General features: G+C 44.8%; 1 protein-coding gene across 2 annotated transcripts in view; it reads left to right on the forward strand.

Moving 5' to 3' along the window:
• The window catches only part of ARSB (arylsulfatase B), a 185,170-nt gene that overhangs the window by 159,921 nt on the left and 11,503 nt on the right, over positions 1 to 13,746 (forward strand). Inside the window, exon 7 of one of the 2 annotated variants that reach the window (XM_057494051.1) lies at positions 10,835 to 11,051. The exons of the other annotated variant lie outside the window; for it this stretch is intronic. Within the exon in view, the coding sequence (XP_057350034.1) occupies positions 10,835 to 10,881 (47 nt within the window). The 3' untranslated portion in view covers positions 10,882 to 11,051. Of the gene's footprint in view, positions 1 to 10,834; positions 11,052 to 13,746 lie in introns of those variants that run through there. 2 annotated transcript variants of the gene reach the window in all.

A 13,746-nucleotide genomic window follows, 5' to 3' on the forward strand; every position in this document is an offset into this window, starting at 1 on the left:
TGTATGCTTCAAATTTTTCATAAGAAGGTTTTTGTTTAAGTATGTGGGAAATAATGTAGAAATAAGGTTATTCTGTTCTCATCCTGTCAATTCTTGTTTTCATTTTATTATGTCTCTTTGCCTTGCTCAGGGTCACCTCTGAGGGTCGCCTGGTTAGGGAAGGGGTTCCAAATTACTGGCATCTCTACCCCTTTAGCATTTTCCTGAAAGGCCTTCCCTTGAGTTTCCTCAAATCTGTTTGAAGGACTTTGAAAATAAGACACACCTCCTCCCGTTGGTTCAGGTGGGGTGGGGGGGCAGCCTGAAGGCCTGGTAAGCAGGTCTGCTCCCCAAACTCTGGCCTTAGGCCCCTTCTGGAATGAAGCACCAGCACTTGCCTCTCCCTAGTGAGGAGTCACTGCCTTCTTGATGACAAGTTATAAAAGAGAAACATGCCATTTTCGCTGAGCCTCTATCCCAGTGAGCTGGCATGCACACATTTTGTTCATGGAGCTAACTCTGCTTGGAAGCCAACTGATGAAGATGGGTTACCTGACAGAGCCAGGGGCCCACCAACCAGTCAGGAACACACAGTGTGGGGAGCAGCCTCAGCACTGAATTACTTAATCTCTCAAGTGTTTCTATTTAGTCTTCTTCCCCAGAGTGGATCCTCTGAAGTCCATTAGCTTAATGTTTTCCAGAATGGATGTTCATTGGCTTCATTTCCCCCACCCTCTTGTTTCCCAAATACAACCCCACCCTACCACTCTCCACCATGAAACACTCTGTGCTCGTTTTATTATCCTCAACCCTTATCATCTGCGTGGCCAAGCTTTCTACCTGTGCAGACCACAGAAATGGTTGCAAGAGAAATGAGGAAGAACAGCCAGTTGGGGGTGCAGGGAGTAGAGGGGTAAGCATGGCAAGTGTGTGCCAGCTGGTAGTCTTCAATGGAACAGTTCAAGACTTCAGTTTTTTTGGAGCCTACCCCTTTGAGTTAACATCTTGTCTGGCTTCCAATCCATGTCCCATTTTTCTAGTGGTGTGACTTGGAGGAAGCTACCAGAGCTATCATTATCCCATTCCAGGTACCATAAGAGCTGTGAGTGATAGTGAACATGATGAACATCTAAGTTAGGATCCAGGAGAAGCTGACAGTTGAGAATGCAGCAAATCTCACAGGTTGGAATGCAGTCAGGATAAACGTGGAGCACCAATGCTTGGGGCCACTCACAAAGAGCAGGATAAGGAGGGATGGCTGACTGAGAATTTAATGGGAGACAACAGTATAATGGGTGCACAGACCTACAAACAAATTTTTAAAAATCCAGTTACATGGATAAAAGAAGTTGGAAGCATCGATACTGTATTACATCTAGAGACGGAAGGCTAATCCAGAAATCACATTTGTCTCCTATAAGTTTCTGAAGGGGGCCGTGTCAGTAAGTATTAGTTGTTAGTAGGAAAGGTATTGTTATTTCTCTGACGGTGCCTGATACTGTGTGTTGCATGCAGAAGATGCTGTGTAATTAGGCCACTTGAGGGCAAGGACTATTCCTTCACGTTCCCTTGAAATTACTTACTACTTAGCTCAGAAGAGCCCCAGAAATATTTGCTGAATGACTGATTTTTCTCTGCAACATAATAAATAGCTTCATATCATCCTTCAGATATAAAATTGTTAAGCATGTCAGTGGACACTGTGACTCTTACTGTTTTTTATTTCCTGAGTACTGATTAGTTTTGTTGTTATTGTCGTCATCCACTTGAAATTCCCAAGTTGCACAGTAGGGTATTAGGGAGAAGGGTGAGGCCAGAATAGAGTGTATAACAACAATAACAGTAATGGCTATCATATTTCCCCTATTCTGTGCCAGGCACTGGCTCAGCACTTTGCATTGGTCCATTTAATCCTCACAGAAATCCTGGGAAGGTAGTATTATTCCTATTTGACAGAAAAGTAAAGTAAGTCTTAGATAAGCTAGGTAATTTGCCCAAGGCTATACAGCAGGAAGGTGGCAGAGCTGGGAGTCCAGGCTCCCTGTGGGCCAGAGTGCAGGTCCGTCAGGCCTGCCCAGCACCGCCCTGTTCAGGCCAGGGGAGGCCTGTCCTGAGGGCCCTACGGGGGCCGCTCTTGTGAGCACGAAGCACCGGAGCCTGCAGGGCCGGGCAGCGCTCCTCAGGGATCGCTGCAACTTTAAAGCTGCTTCGCATGGACAATCCAGCTCTTCCATCCGTTTTCCTGACCAGAGGGCACAGCGTGACCGTAAGGTTATCCTCACATATTATCACTTCCTGCTTGCTTTGCCTGTGCGTTGTTCTCACAAAACCCTGGAAGCCAGTGCTGAGATTCCACCAGTGGTCCCCTGCCAGCAGGGTCAGGAATGTTGCAGAGAAAAATCAGTCATTCAGCAAATATTTCCAGGGCTCTTACTGAGCTAAGTAGTAAGTAATTTCAAGGGAACTTGAAGGAATAGCCCCTGCCCTCAAGTGGCCTGGATTTCACAGGACACGGACCCCTGAGGACGCACGGAGCCCCGGCAGCACGGCCTAGTGCCCTGAGGGCGCACAGCTGTCGGGGCTGCTGAGCAGAGCAGGCCTGAGTGAGGGAGCGAGGCGGGGGCAGGCGGGGCCTCTAGCCACCCCTCTGGGGAGCACAAGGGCCCATCCCTACCTGGCCATCAGCATCAGTGATGGTAGGAGCTGCCCACCTGATCTCCTTCCTCTTCAGGATCCACTCTTTGAAAGCATCTGGGCAATTACAGCTCCCATCTCTGCCTTTGGTTGCTAGTTACAGTGTATTAACTATCTGTCATGTCGACGGTTTTCCCCCGACCCCTCTGAGCGCTCCCCTTTCCTCCCAGTGGCTGTTCCGTCCAGCCTGAAGCGGCAGAATGGTCCCTGGTTTCCCTCCCTTCTGTGTCATGTGAGAATTAGCAGGCCCCAACGTTCCTGTCCTCTCAAATGTACGCTCTCCTTTCTTCCTTAAGAGAAGCTTTGGTGATGGCATTGTCCAAGTCCTCTAACCTCAGTGGTGGGTGGGCTTGGAGGAGGTGGCAGGATGAGGAAGGAGGAATGAACTCTTTTGATTAAAAAATTCTCCCTGAGCTGGAGTGAAACACTCTTTCTTTTCATCCCACATTCTGGTTACATCCACGTGAGCAGTTACTTATCCTGAGAAATAATCTCTCCCCTAGTATTTTTCTTTCTTTTTGCAGGAGTCTAACTCTGCATATGTCTTATGGAGCTCCTTGACACTGAAGGGCATTTATTTTCTATCCTCAGAACATTCATGGCTAAAGAGTCTTAGAGCCATTCAAGGACTCGGCTTATCCTCTTGACTCAACAGGACCGTCAGCTGCCCTGTCCTGTTCTGCCCGCTGCCCTCAGGTGGGAGAGTAATGGCACCAAAGCAAGGACCAGGCTCTTTACTAGACCCAGAGCTCCTTGCCTGCAGGCAATGGCACCAGAGAACAGTTCCCAGTACGTAGTAGGTGCTCAGTAAATAATCACTGAATGGAATAAGACCAATTCCTAGTGTGGCACCAAGTACAAAGTAGATGCTCGATAAATATCTGTTGAAATAATGAATAAATTACTGTATTCTATAAGGGATGAATTCCAGTTTCCATAGAGCTTACATCATTTGAACTTCTGGAAAGAATTTTTGCTGGATAAAGTAGTAAGTCAGCCATAAGCAAGGGAGCAAATGGAGCTGAGGTCTCAGACCAGCACTGTTTCTGTGGGAACTTGGGTGCTCTGGCCTCAGGGAAGCTTGCAAGAGTGGACTGGTCTGGGGTAGTGCAAATCCAGGGGCTTACTGTGTTCCTTTTGGCATTCTTACAGTAGCACACATTTTGCTGTGCCAGGCCCCAGCTTCAGAAGCTTTAACAGCCTGGTAATTATCTCCCGACCAAGGGAGGCAGGGATGTGTATGGAAATCACTTTTTAGAAGCCAATATTCCTTTTGGAAAAGCCCAGTGAGCTGCCGGCTTTCAACTGTTCAAAGGATACCAGAGGACTGACAGGCTAATTTAATTGTATTAACACAAGAAGTATCCCCAGTGCAGAGAGAAATATAATGATGAGGTGTTGGTTTCAGAGCTGGACCTCCAGCTCCAATCTGTTATGTGCAACACTCTCTGTGAGAGCAGAGGAGCCACACAGGGGAAGGAAAATGCTTCTTTCCAAGTCCCAGGATGCCTGCTCCTTATTTCTCTGGGGAAGGCTCTTTATCTCCTCCAGATAAGCGTTTCACTCTCAGGAGAGCAAATATAACCAAAGAAGGACCTAAATGTCGCTTTCTCATGCTTGTATGTTGCTTTCTCATGCTTGTGACCCGTCCCTTCTCTTTGACCATTCTGGAGAAAAGATCTTGAAGTTAAGTCTTAGGAGACACCAGTTCATTTAAAGCCATCCTAAGAACTGAGATGAGATACCCTTGGATCTAGCAGTGGGAACACAGGTTTATCCTGGCCACAATTTAAAATGATACTCCTTCTCAGTTGTCGGTGCAAACAGAAGAGTCCATACTTTTTTAGGAAAGCCTAATATAGAGCTGCACACGGACCAGCAGCTCTGACGTTGGACACCAACCAGCTGGGCTTGGGAGCTTAACTTTCTATTTCCCCATCTATGCGAAGGGGAGCTCAGGCTGCTTGATGTCTAAGGCCCCTCAGGAGTGCTAATATTCTTCAGTCTGTAGCAAAACTATCTCTTTAGTTTCTAGTGTCTTTTCTCTAAACTTTATTTTTCCACAATGGCCCTGTTTGCGGTTATGAGATTGAAATGGCGATGCTAAGTGTGTATTTTCATGGCTGTGTCTGCATGCTGCTTTTCTCTCTCCATCTGTCCTTGGCCCCATTCATATCATTCTTGGGTCAAACCAGAACCTTGGAGCTTCAGCCATTCACTGACTCAATACTATTTATCTGATACCTACATAGTGCCAGGTGCTGTGTGTACAGTGCACTGCTGAACAAAATAGCCATGATCCTTGCCTGCTTTATAGGGAGATGTACTGAATAAAGAAAGAAACACATAATTATAAGTCATGATTTGGGTTATGGAAGATTAACAGGGATTGGTCTGATTTCATTTGGAAGGTCAAAAACAGCTACTTTGAGGAAGTCTTATTTGATCTGAGACCCGGAAAAAGAGTTAGCTACCTAGAAAAAGAGTTAGCTAGGCAACAAGTAGTGGGAAGTGCACCAGGTGGAGTGAAGAGCAAATGCAAAGCACTCTATGGCAGGGAGGGCCAGACAGACCAACAGAGCTTAGTGTGTATGAAGAACAAAGAAATCGGTGTGCCTGGAACATCAGAGGGAGAGGCATGAAATGAGACGGGAGGGATGGATTTGTTAACACAGTATGGGCTGCTGAAAACACCCAGACATTGTGGTAATCCAAACAATACAGATATTTCCCACTCATGTAGAGCACAAAACGGGTATTCCTGAGCAGCAGGCAGTTCCTGTCCAAGCAGGGTTTGGGGACCACAGCTCCTTCCATCTTGTGGCTCTGCCATTTTTAAAGAGCTGCCAAGGCTGGCATGCTTGTCTGCATGGAATTTTGTGCTCAAGACAGTTGTCTGGGCGTAGGCCTGCCTGGGAGTTGTGCTCCCACTCTGTTCACATTCCACAGCCATGTACATAACTGCAAGGGAGCCCACAAATCATGGCAGGACTGTGATCCCCAGAAGGAGGCAGCAGCTGATGCGGCCCCTGTGGGCCCTGTGATAGTGTAGGCTTTCCTTGTCGCACGCACATTGAGGAGAGGGGAGTGGGCATGCACTGCAGGAAGCCGTCAGCTCACCTGACCTCCACATTCAGTTGCATGCCACGCAGTGTGTCTAACCGGCATCCATGTCAGAACACAGCCCCTCCCCCCAGTGGTTTGTTCTTTCAGTGGTGCTAGTCCAGGCCTAGCAGTACTGTGGTCCTGCCTGTTGGTCCTCAAGACCTGCCTTCTGTTTCTCAGGCCTGCACCATTTTAGTACTTGCCCAGTGAGCTTTCTGGTTGGTTTTTCCTGCCCTGACCAGACTGCTAATTTGCACATCTGCAATGTGTAGTCTCCTCTCCCAGTGAGTTATTCCTAGCTGTGATATTTCTGTAGTATCAAGTCATCTGGGAAGTTTAAGAATCAGAGCATAGTGAGCATGGAAAGGAATCTTTGGAAAACGTGCCTTTCATCCCTGCTCAAAAATTGTTCCAATTACCTACTGAAAAATTGCTGACTTCTGTAGTTTGGGGGAGCTGAGTCAACCCATTCTTTCCAAAAGGCTCTTAACCGTGTCCCACTCCAGCCAGGCAGGATGCACAACTGTCCTTCAGAGTCAACACAGCTTTGGTGAGTTCCCATCTCATACTATTCCCCTCTGCCATCCTTTTCTTTGATTCTTACTGATCCTTCAGTGCCAGCCCTCATCCCCAAGCATCACCTTCTCTGGAAAATCTTCCCCTATCTGACCAGCCAGAACTAAGGTTTCTTTCTCTGGAATTTTATAACACTCCCCAAAGTCCTTCGCTCAATGGCTTGCAATTGAAGTGCTCAATTAATGTTTAAATTATTTAAATTACATCTTTCCACTCCTTTGGCATTTGTCATGTATTACCTTTTATTGGAATTTATCCTGCCAATTCAGGCTAAGCTTCTTAAATAGAGATATTTCTCTCTGTCTAAAATTATACATGGCACATCCCCTCCAAATTACTTAATTAATGCTTCTGTATAATTCCTGTGACACCTTGTACAGCTCCTTTAATGTAGATGTTCAAAATATTCTTGTTGAAGGTACATGAAAGATGCTCCACATCACTAATCATCAGGGAAATGCAAATTAAAACCACAATGAGATATCACCTCACACCAGTTAGGATGGCCAACTTCCAAAAGACAAGGAAATCAAATGCTGGCGAGGATGCAGAGAAAGGGGAACCCTCCTACACTGTTGGTGGGAATGTAAATTAGTTCAACCATTGTGGAAAGCAGTATGGTGGTTCCTCAAAAAACTAAAAATAGAAATACCATTTGACCCAAGAATTCTACTTCTAGGAATTTACCCAAAGAAAACAAGATCCCAGATTCAAAAAGACATATGCACCCCTATTTTTACCACAGCACTATTTACAATAGCCAAGACATGGAAGCAACTTAAGTGTCCATTAGATGACTAGATAAAGAAGATGTGGTACATATACACAATGGAATATTATTCAGCCATAAAAAGAAAACAAATCCTCCCATTTGCAACATGGATGGAGCTAGAGGGGATTATGCTCGGTGAAATAAGCCAGGCGGAGAAAGACAAGTAACAAATGATTTCCCTCATTTGTAGAGTATAACAACAAAACAAAAGTGAAGGAGCAAAACAGCAGCAGACTCACAGACTCCAAGAAGGGACTAGTGGTTACCAAAGGGAAGGGGTGGGAGAGGGCAGGTGGGAGGGAGGGAGAAGGGGATTAAAGGACACTATAATTAGCACTCATGTTATAGGTAGGTCACGGGGAAGTCAGTACAGCACAGAGAAGACAAGTAGAGACTCTCTAGCATCTTACTACACTGATGGACAGTGACTGCAGTGGGGTCGGGGGGGGACTTGATAATATGGCTGAATGTTGTAACCATAGTATTGCTCATGTGAAATCTTCATAAAATTGTATATCAATGATACCTTAATAAAATAAATTAAAATAGACATGATCCCTGACCTCAAGCAGCACTTTAGTCTCTAGTGAAGGACACACCCATAAATAATTTCTCCTTTAAAAAAATTAATATTTTTGAATAATTCAAATTTTTAAAAATTCTCGTTAATTTCTTGTTGTTTAATATATGACCCTTCTAAATGCAAAGCCTTAGAATAGCTGAGAATTCCAGCCCCAAAGGGAAACCTTTGGGCAAAAATCCTTGGTTGGGAGTAGAGATTCAGTGATGGTCTATACCTGTGTAAGCAGCTTCCTATTTTGCTGCTTCTACTCAAATCTGGGTTTGTCATGGAATATTCCTTTACAGATACCCCTACTTTCCTATTTATAACACTCTGTTCCCCAAGAAAGAGGTTGCAAGGGGTAGGGGTGTTGACCTGGGTGTCTCTTTTTAAACTTCCCATGTTATCAAGATTTTTCATGTACAAGCTATACTAGAGCTAGGAGAGAGCATCAGAGCAAATGACCACATTTTCAGAATTTACCCTGATACTTTGTGGGGTTTTAATTGCCTAGAGTACCATCTTCTTGTAAGATAAGCCCTCAATATCATAGTAGGCCCCCCTCCATTCCATTTCTAAATCTGCCTAATTCTCAACATTCTTATTTGAGTCAAATGAAAAAATTCAGTTGTGTCTTGTTTCTCTCCCCATCTGAATTGGTTTTCCATCTGCAGGCCTCAGAAGTCAGGTGTAGTTGTACACATCATCCTTTCATGTGAGGAGGCTAACATCAGTATCAGGGGAAAGATAAGAAGTAGGTAATGATGTTTAGAGTTAAGTCCTTCCCGCCTGCTTTGGGCTTTAAAAAGATGACAAAATGTAAGTGAGAGAGTCTCTCCAGACTGGGATAGCCGGCACAGAGTCAGATCCTGCCCTTCTGTGAGTCATGTCATGGACATATGTGAGGTGCCTAACAACCAACATTGTTCAGGAAGCACTTCGGGGGTGATGGATGTGACAGTTAACACAGGTCTTTAGGGAGAGAACTGTGGCTTTAGGAATCACAGAATGTCTGCTTGCTGGACTCCATAGGGCTGCCAAATTCAAATCAGCATCTCCAAATTCATGAACATTAAGGCAGGTGCTCTGGGACCTGAACCTTTTCAAGCTGATCTGAGGAGGCAGGGGCACCTCTTTGACATTTCATTCTCTCTGAGTCAGGTAGAGCAAAGACACCTCCTCTGCTTAGGGTCTCAGGTGTGCTTCCAGCTTTCTTTGGGAAGAGAGGTTGTGTTCTGCATCCGGTTTATGTGAGACCCTGATAGTCTCAAACCAGAGAACTCCCTTGGTTTCCCCTGGGCTGCTGCCAAGAACTAGGGTGGACCAGCAAGAGTTGTCTCAGATGTTTGCTTTTTTTTATCTTTGGCAAGCAGCACCTAGTGGCCCTTTTTTCAGTGGCTATAGGGTCTGTGTAATGGCCCAGGTATGAGTTGTGGAATAGCGGCGTTTTGGAAGCCGTCCCTGGAGGAGTGCCAGCTGGCTTTGGTCTTCTGCTCTGTAATCGTTGGTGCTGCTGCCCCCGTGTGAGCTCCTGGGGTCCGGAGGGCCAACATCACCAGCCTGACCACAGAGGCCAGGCCCACCCAGCAGCCATCATAGGCCGAGTCCACGGGCAGGGCCCCTTTTCCAAATTTAGTATTAAATTAGCATTATTTCATCCTTTTCCAAAAATGTGCTCAGAGCCTAGACACGTCTTTCCTGCACACTGGAACACAGCCTGGAAAACACAGGAAGAGCATGGCCTTCAGCAAGGCGTTCGAGCTGTGAGGCTTTGTGGTTGGGGTTTGTTGCGGGCTGGGGAGCCCTTCTTTCATCCCTGGCCAGAGGACAGGCGACCCAGCCCGGCTCATGCTCATCATCTTAATCACAGGCTGAAGATGAATATTTTTGGTTAGTGTCCCCTTTTTTTTTATATACACAGTGCCTATTTATAGCTATTTGCTGACAGACTCTACCAATTACTTGAAAAACTTGTATTTGAGAGAAACTAACTAAAAATGTGAACTCAACAGAGAGCTGTAGTTCTGCATTAGATTAGCCTGCTGTGGGCCAGGATCAGAATGGAGATGGTGGTTGGCACATGAGAAGTGATTCTGAACTAGAAAGGATCATCTATTATGACTTTAATTGGAGGTTGCTTAGAGAAAATATGTGCCCTTCTTTCTGTCTTATCTTTGTTATTACAAGTTCACTTGAACTCTTGTTCATGTTTATTATGGGCATCATATGTTAGAAGCCCAGTGAAATTGCTGCCTCCCCAGTTGTCCTATTTGCAAAACCCAGTGCCCTCCTTCCCTGCTTTCTTGTACTTTTCCCCTTTGGCAGTTACCATTGTCTCCGTGGAGTATATCCCCCCTGGCTCTGAGGCATTCTCCCAGTCTACGTCATCCTCCTCGGCCATGTGGAGGCTCCTTCCCCTCTGCTATGACTCTCAAATGGTGGTTCTCTCTAGGGTGCCACCCTCTGCCCCTTTATCTTCTCAATCCAGGTGTTTCTACCATTTTAACTACAACAGGAAAATGTGGAGATGAGGCAGCCCGCTTGGGGGTCCTGGACTTGGCAATGTGTATGGCACAGGAGAGAGGAGCTGCCTGTGGAAGCTATCTTATGGGCATTTGGATATATGGGGTTTCTCTGCCTCCCGCCCTGCCTTTACTTGTCCTGGGCACAGGGCTGAAAACAGGCAGGGTGGTTCATGGGGGCAGCAGAAAGGTGGTGGAGCCAGAGAGAGCACATAAACTATTGTCCGTGGAGGAAAGGGGAGGGGCAAGCTGAAGCAGTTGAACCTGTTTTGATGGTTAAAGTCAGAAGTAGGAGATGGATGTCAGCTTTCCTACGTAGATGTGTACATGTGTGTACGAGGACAATGTGTGAGTGAGGGCAATGTGTGTGCGAGAACAATGTGTGTGTGTGCGAGGCAAGAAGGCCAGGCTCTGGCTACCTGGTGTCTGGGCGAGTCAGCACGAGTTAGAGGCACTGGAGTTTGGACAGAAGATTTTGGATAGAGTACCAGGGGGATGTTGAGCATTCAACTTTGGAGAATTAAAACATTTAAGATGAACCAAGAAAGAAGAAAAAGCAAAGGCAGCTGAGAAACCAGTTCAGGAAGAAATGACTGACTCTGGTGGGCATCTTCTTTGTGCCAGGTGCCGTGGGAAGTGCTCTGCATGCTTTTTCTCCTTCAGAGACTTAAAAGAAGGAAGACACCATAGTGAGAAGGAAATTCCAAGAAGAAAGACACTTCCCCTCCCTGGGTCGCCTCTGCCACACTTCCCTCACCTGCCACGGTCCTCTGTCCTTTAGAGCCCAGCTCAACACGCTCTACCTTCCTGCATCTGCCCAGGCACTTGGCACCTCCTCGGGTGTCACCTGGTTCATGTGCTTTTTATTCACCCTGTCAAATGTCTATTCCACTGTTTGAATGAATTATTTTTTTATTACCTGCTGGACTCCAGTTTTTTTGTTCTGAAGATTTAGTATCAGCACACAGAATGATCAACAAAATAAATGTTTGTTTAATAGCCAAATGAATAATATATATATATAGGCAATATACTATTATATATAATATAGGCAAATGAGTAATACAAAATACAATATTTATTCACAATTTAATTTGATTCAAAATGTGAGAGGATGTCTCATCACCCCAGTGCAGTTATAAATTGCTTAATTTACTAGGACAGTCATGAGCTGCAGGTTCACTGAATGGTTCTTTTCTGTTGTTGTGGTTTACTCTGCCCAGTTGACACTCCTGGCTAATGTCAGACATTAACCAGTTAAAGTTCCCTATAACACAGGCACACATATTCTCTGAATACTTAATGTGCACAATTTAATAATGATTAACATTTGAACTGTCTAGGCTGACCAAGCCACATCAAAGCTCTTTTTTCACTAGGACTTTTTAAAGCTCAAATATGGGCTGAATGAGTAGGTGTCTGACAAGCTGACTTTGTTAACTGAAAATCATAAACCTAGATTCATTTGAAATATTTCATGTGAAGTGCATATATAAAAATTATGAGCATTTTGGTTTTTCCCTTGTAGGTAATAAATAACATCTGTAATATTCCTCCTCACCTTTTTCTGATCAGCTTTATGCCTGGCATATTCTCCCTGAAGCTCCCATTTCATGCTGTATGGATTTCGCCAGGGGAGACAGGGCTCTGAATAAGCAGTGCGGGTGTGACAGAACACTCACGGTGATCAGGTCTGAGTCCAGAGACCAGGGGCTCTCTGCACCAGTGCCCATGTGGGTGCATGCGGCTCTGGGGGCCAGGGCTTTAGCCCTGGGGACCACGAAGCCTAAGGAGTCCTCTGGGCACTGCCAGCGGTGAACCCAGCTCTGTTTTTAGCTGTTTTATATAATGGGCAGCTCCATAGTGTGTGTTTGGAGGGAAGAAATATGTCAAGACCATTGCAAGCGTTACAGATGCTGCTGCTAAAGATGGTGATTTCAGGTCACTGAAGGTGACAGAAGGGCAGTCTGGGCCAGGCAACCGACCGGGGTTGAGCTCTGCTAGGCTCAGGGAGCCCGTGTAGAATTTAGATGGTGTTGCCACATTTTTTTCCCACATAGTTTTCTTTTTTCATTTATTCATGAACTCATTTTAAACTACTTTGTTAACATAAAATCAACATATAAAAAATGTACATATTTAACGTATGCAACTTGATGACTTTTCAGGTAAGTATACATCCATAAAACAGTCACTACAATCTATGCTATAAATGTATCCATCATTTGCAAGTTTCCTCCCGCCCCCTTTATTATTATTTTCTTGTGTGTGTGTGTAAGAACACTTAACATAAGATCTACCCTCTTAGCAAATTTTTGAGGACACAATATGGTATTGTTAACTATGGGTACTATACTGTCTCTAGGACTTACTTAATAACTAAATTAAGTAAATTTACTGCATAACTAAATTCTTGCTGAACTAAAACTTCGTGCACTTTGACTAATACCTCCTCATTTTCCCCTCCCCTCTTCCCTGTAATTTTTCTAATAACACTTTGTTCTGATCTCACAGTTGTTACAGGTTTGGCAGCCAATCACACCTTGATTTTCATGGGTAGCAGTCAAAGACCATAGGTTCAACCTACACTGAAATTATTTCTTTCAGTTGGTCAATCAATTTATGTATTCAGTCCAATGGCCACTACTGTGAAAATTCAAGTAACTGTTTTTTTTTTTAACTTATGATGCACAGGACACTCACCACCCATAGAATTTCATCTCATCCTTATAATCACCCCTTTAGGCAGACATTATTTGTATCTTCATTTCACATACAAGGCAACAGGAATTCAGAGTGGTTAAATGACTTAATATGATAATAGAAGGAGATTATTTAAAGGCTACGAAAATGCCCAGTGGTGCCTCTGCGTTTTCCCAGTCGGAGAGTAATGGCCTAGGGAATGCAGCTGCTAAACCCCTCACAGTTCTGTACAGCCCAGCTTTCAATCTGGGAAGCCCATGCGTTAAGCTGTTAGGGGTGTTTTTTATCTCTGAAAATTAAGCAAGAGGGTCAATAAAGTATCAATTCACATGCTTTCTGCCCTGTTGAGTGACCTACTATTCATTTCCACTGAATTCTTTGTGATGCACAACAAAGCATCAAAACACATGTGGGTGTTCTAGCCAGTATTTTCTCAGGAACTATTTTTAGAGAAAAACTTCTATTTTCAGATCCAGAATGATTTTTAAAAATAAGAATCAAGATAACAATGCACACATTCTCATCTGGGTATGTAAATCCTTACCACACAGCAAGATGAGAGGCAGCCATGGCCAGAGTCCACAATTTTTGAGACATGTAAAACCATGAACAGCTGAGAGATTTGATCCACATGTGCACAGAGCACCTCTGTCCAGATGTGGCCTGAATGCACTATGATCTGGGGCGACACGCAGGCTGTGGGCGGTAGGGCTCAAACTAGCTGGTATTAAGAAGGACCTTAGTGACTTAAACTTCACTTTGAATTTGGGATTCTTTGAACTTTTTTTAGATTGAGTCATGAAGAAGTGGTCAACCAATCAAATGCTTAGGGT

The sequence above is a fragment of the Manis pentadactyla genome, chromosome 2 (assembly GCF_030020395.1).
Source record: "Manis pentadactyla isolate mManPen7 chromosome 2, mManPen7.hap1, whole genome shotgun sequence".
Lineage (NCBI taxonomy): Eukaryota > Metazoa > Chordata > Mammalia > Pholidota > Manidae > Manis > Manis pentadactyla.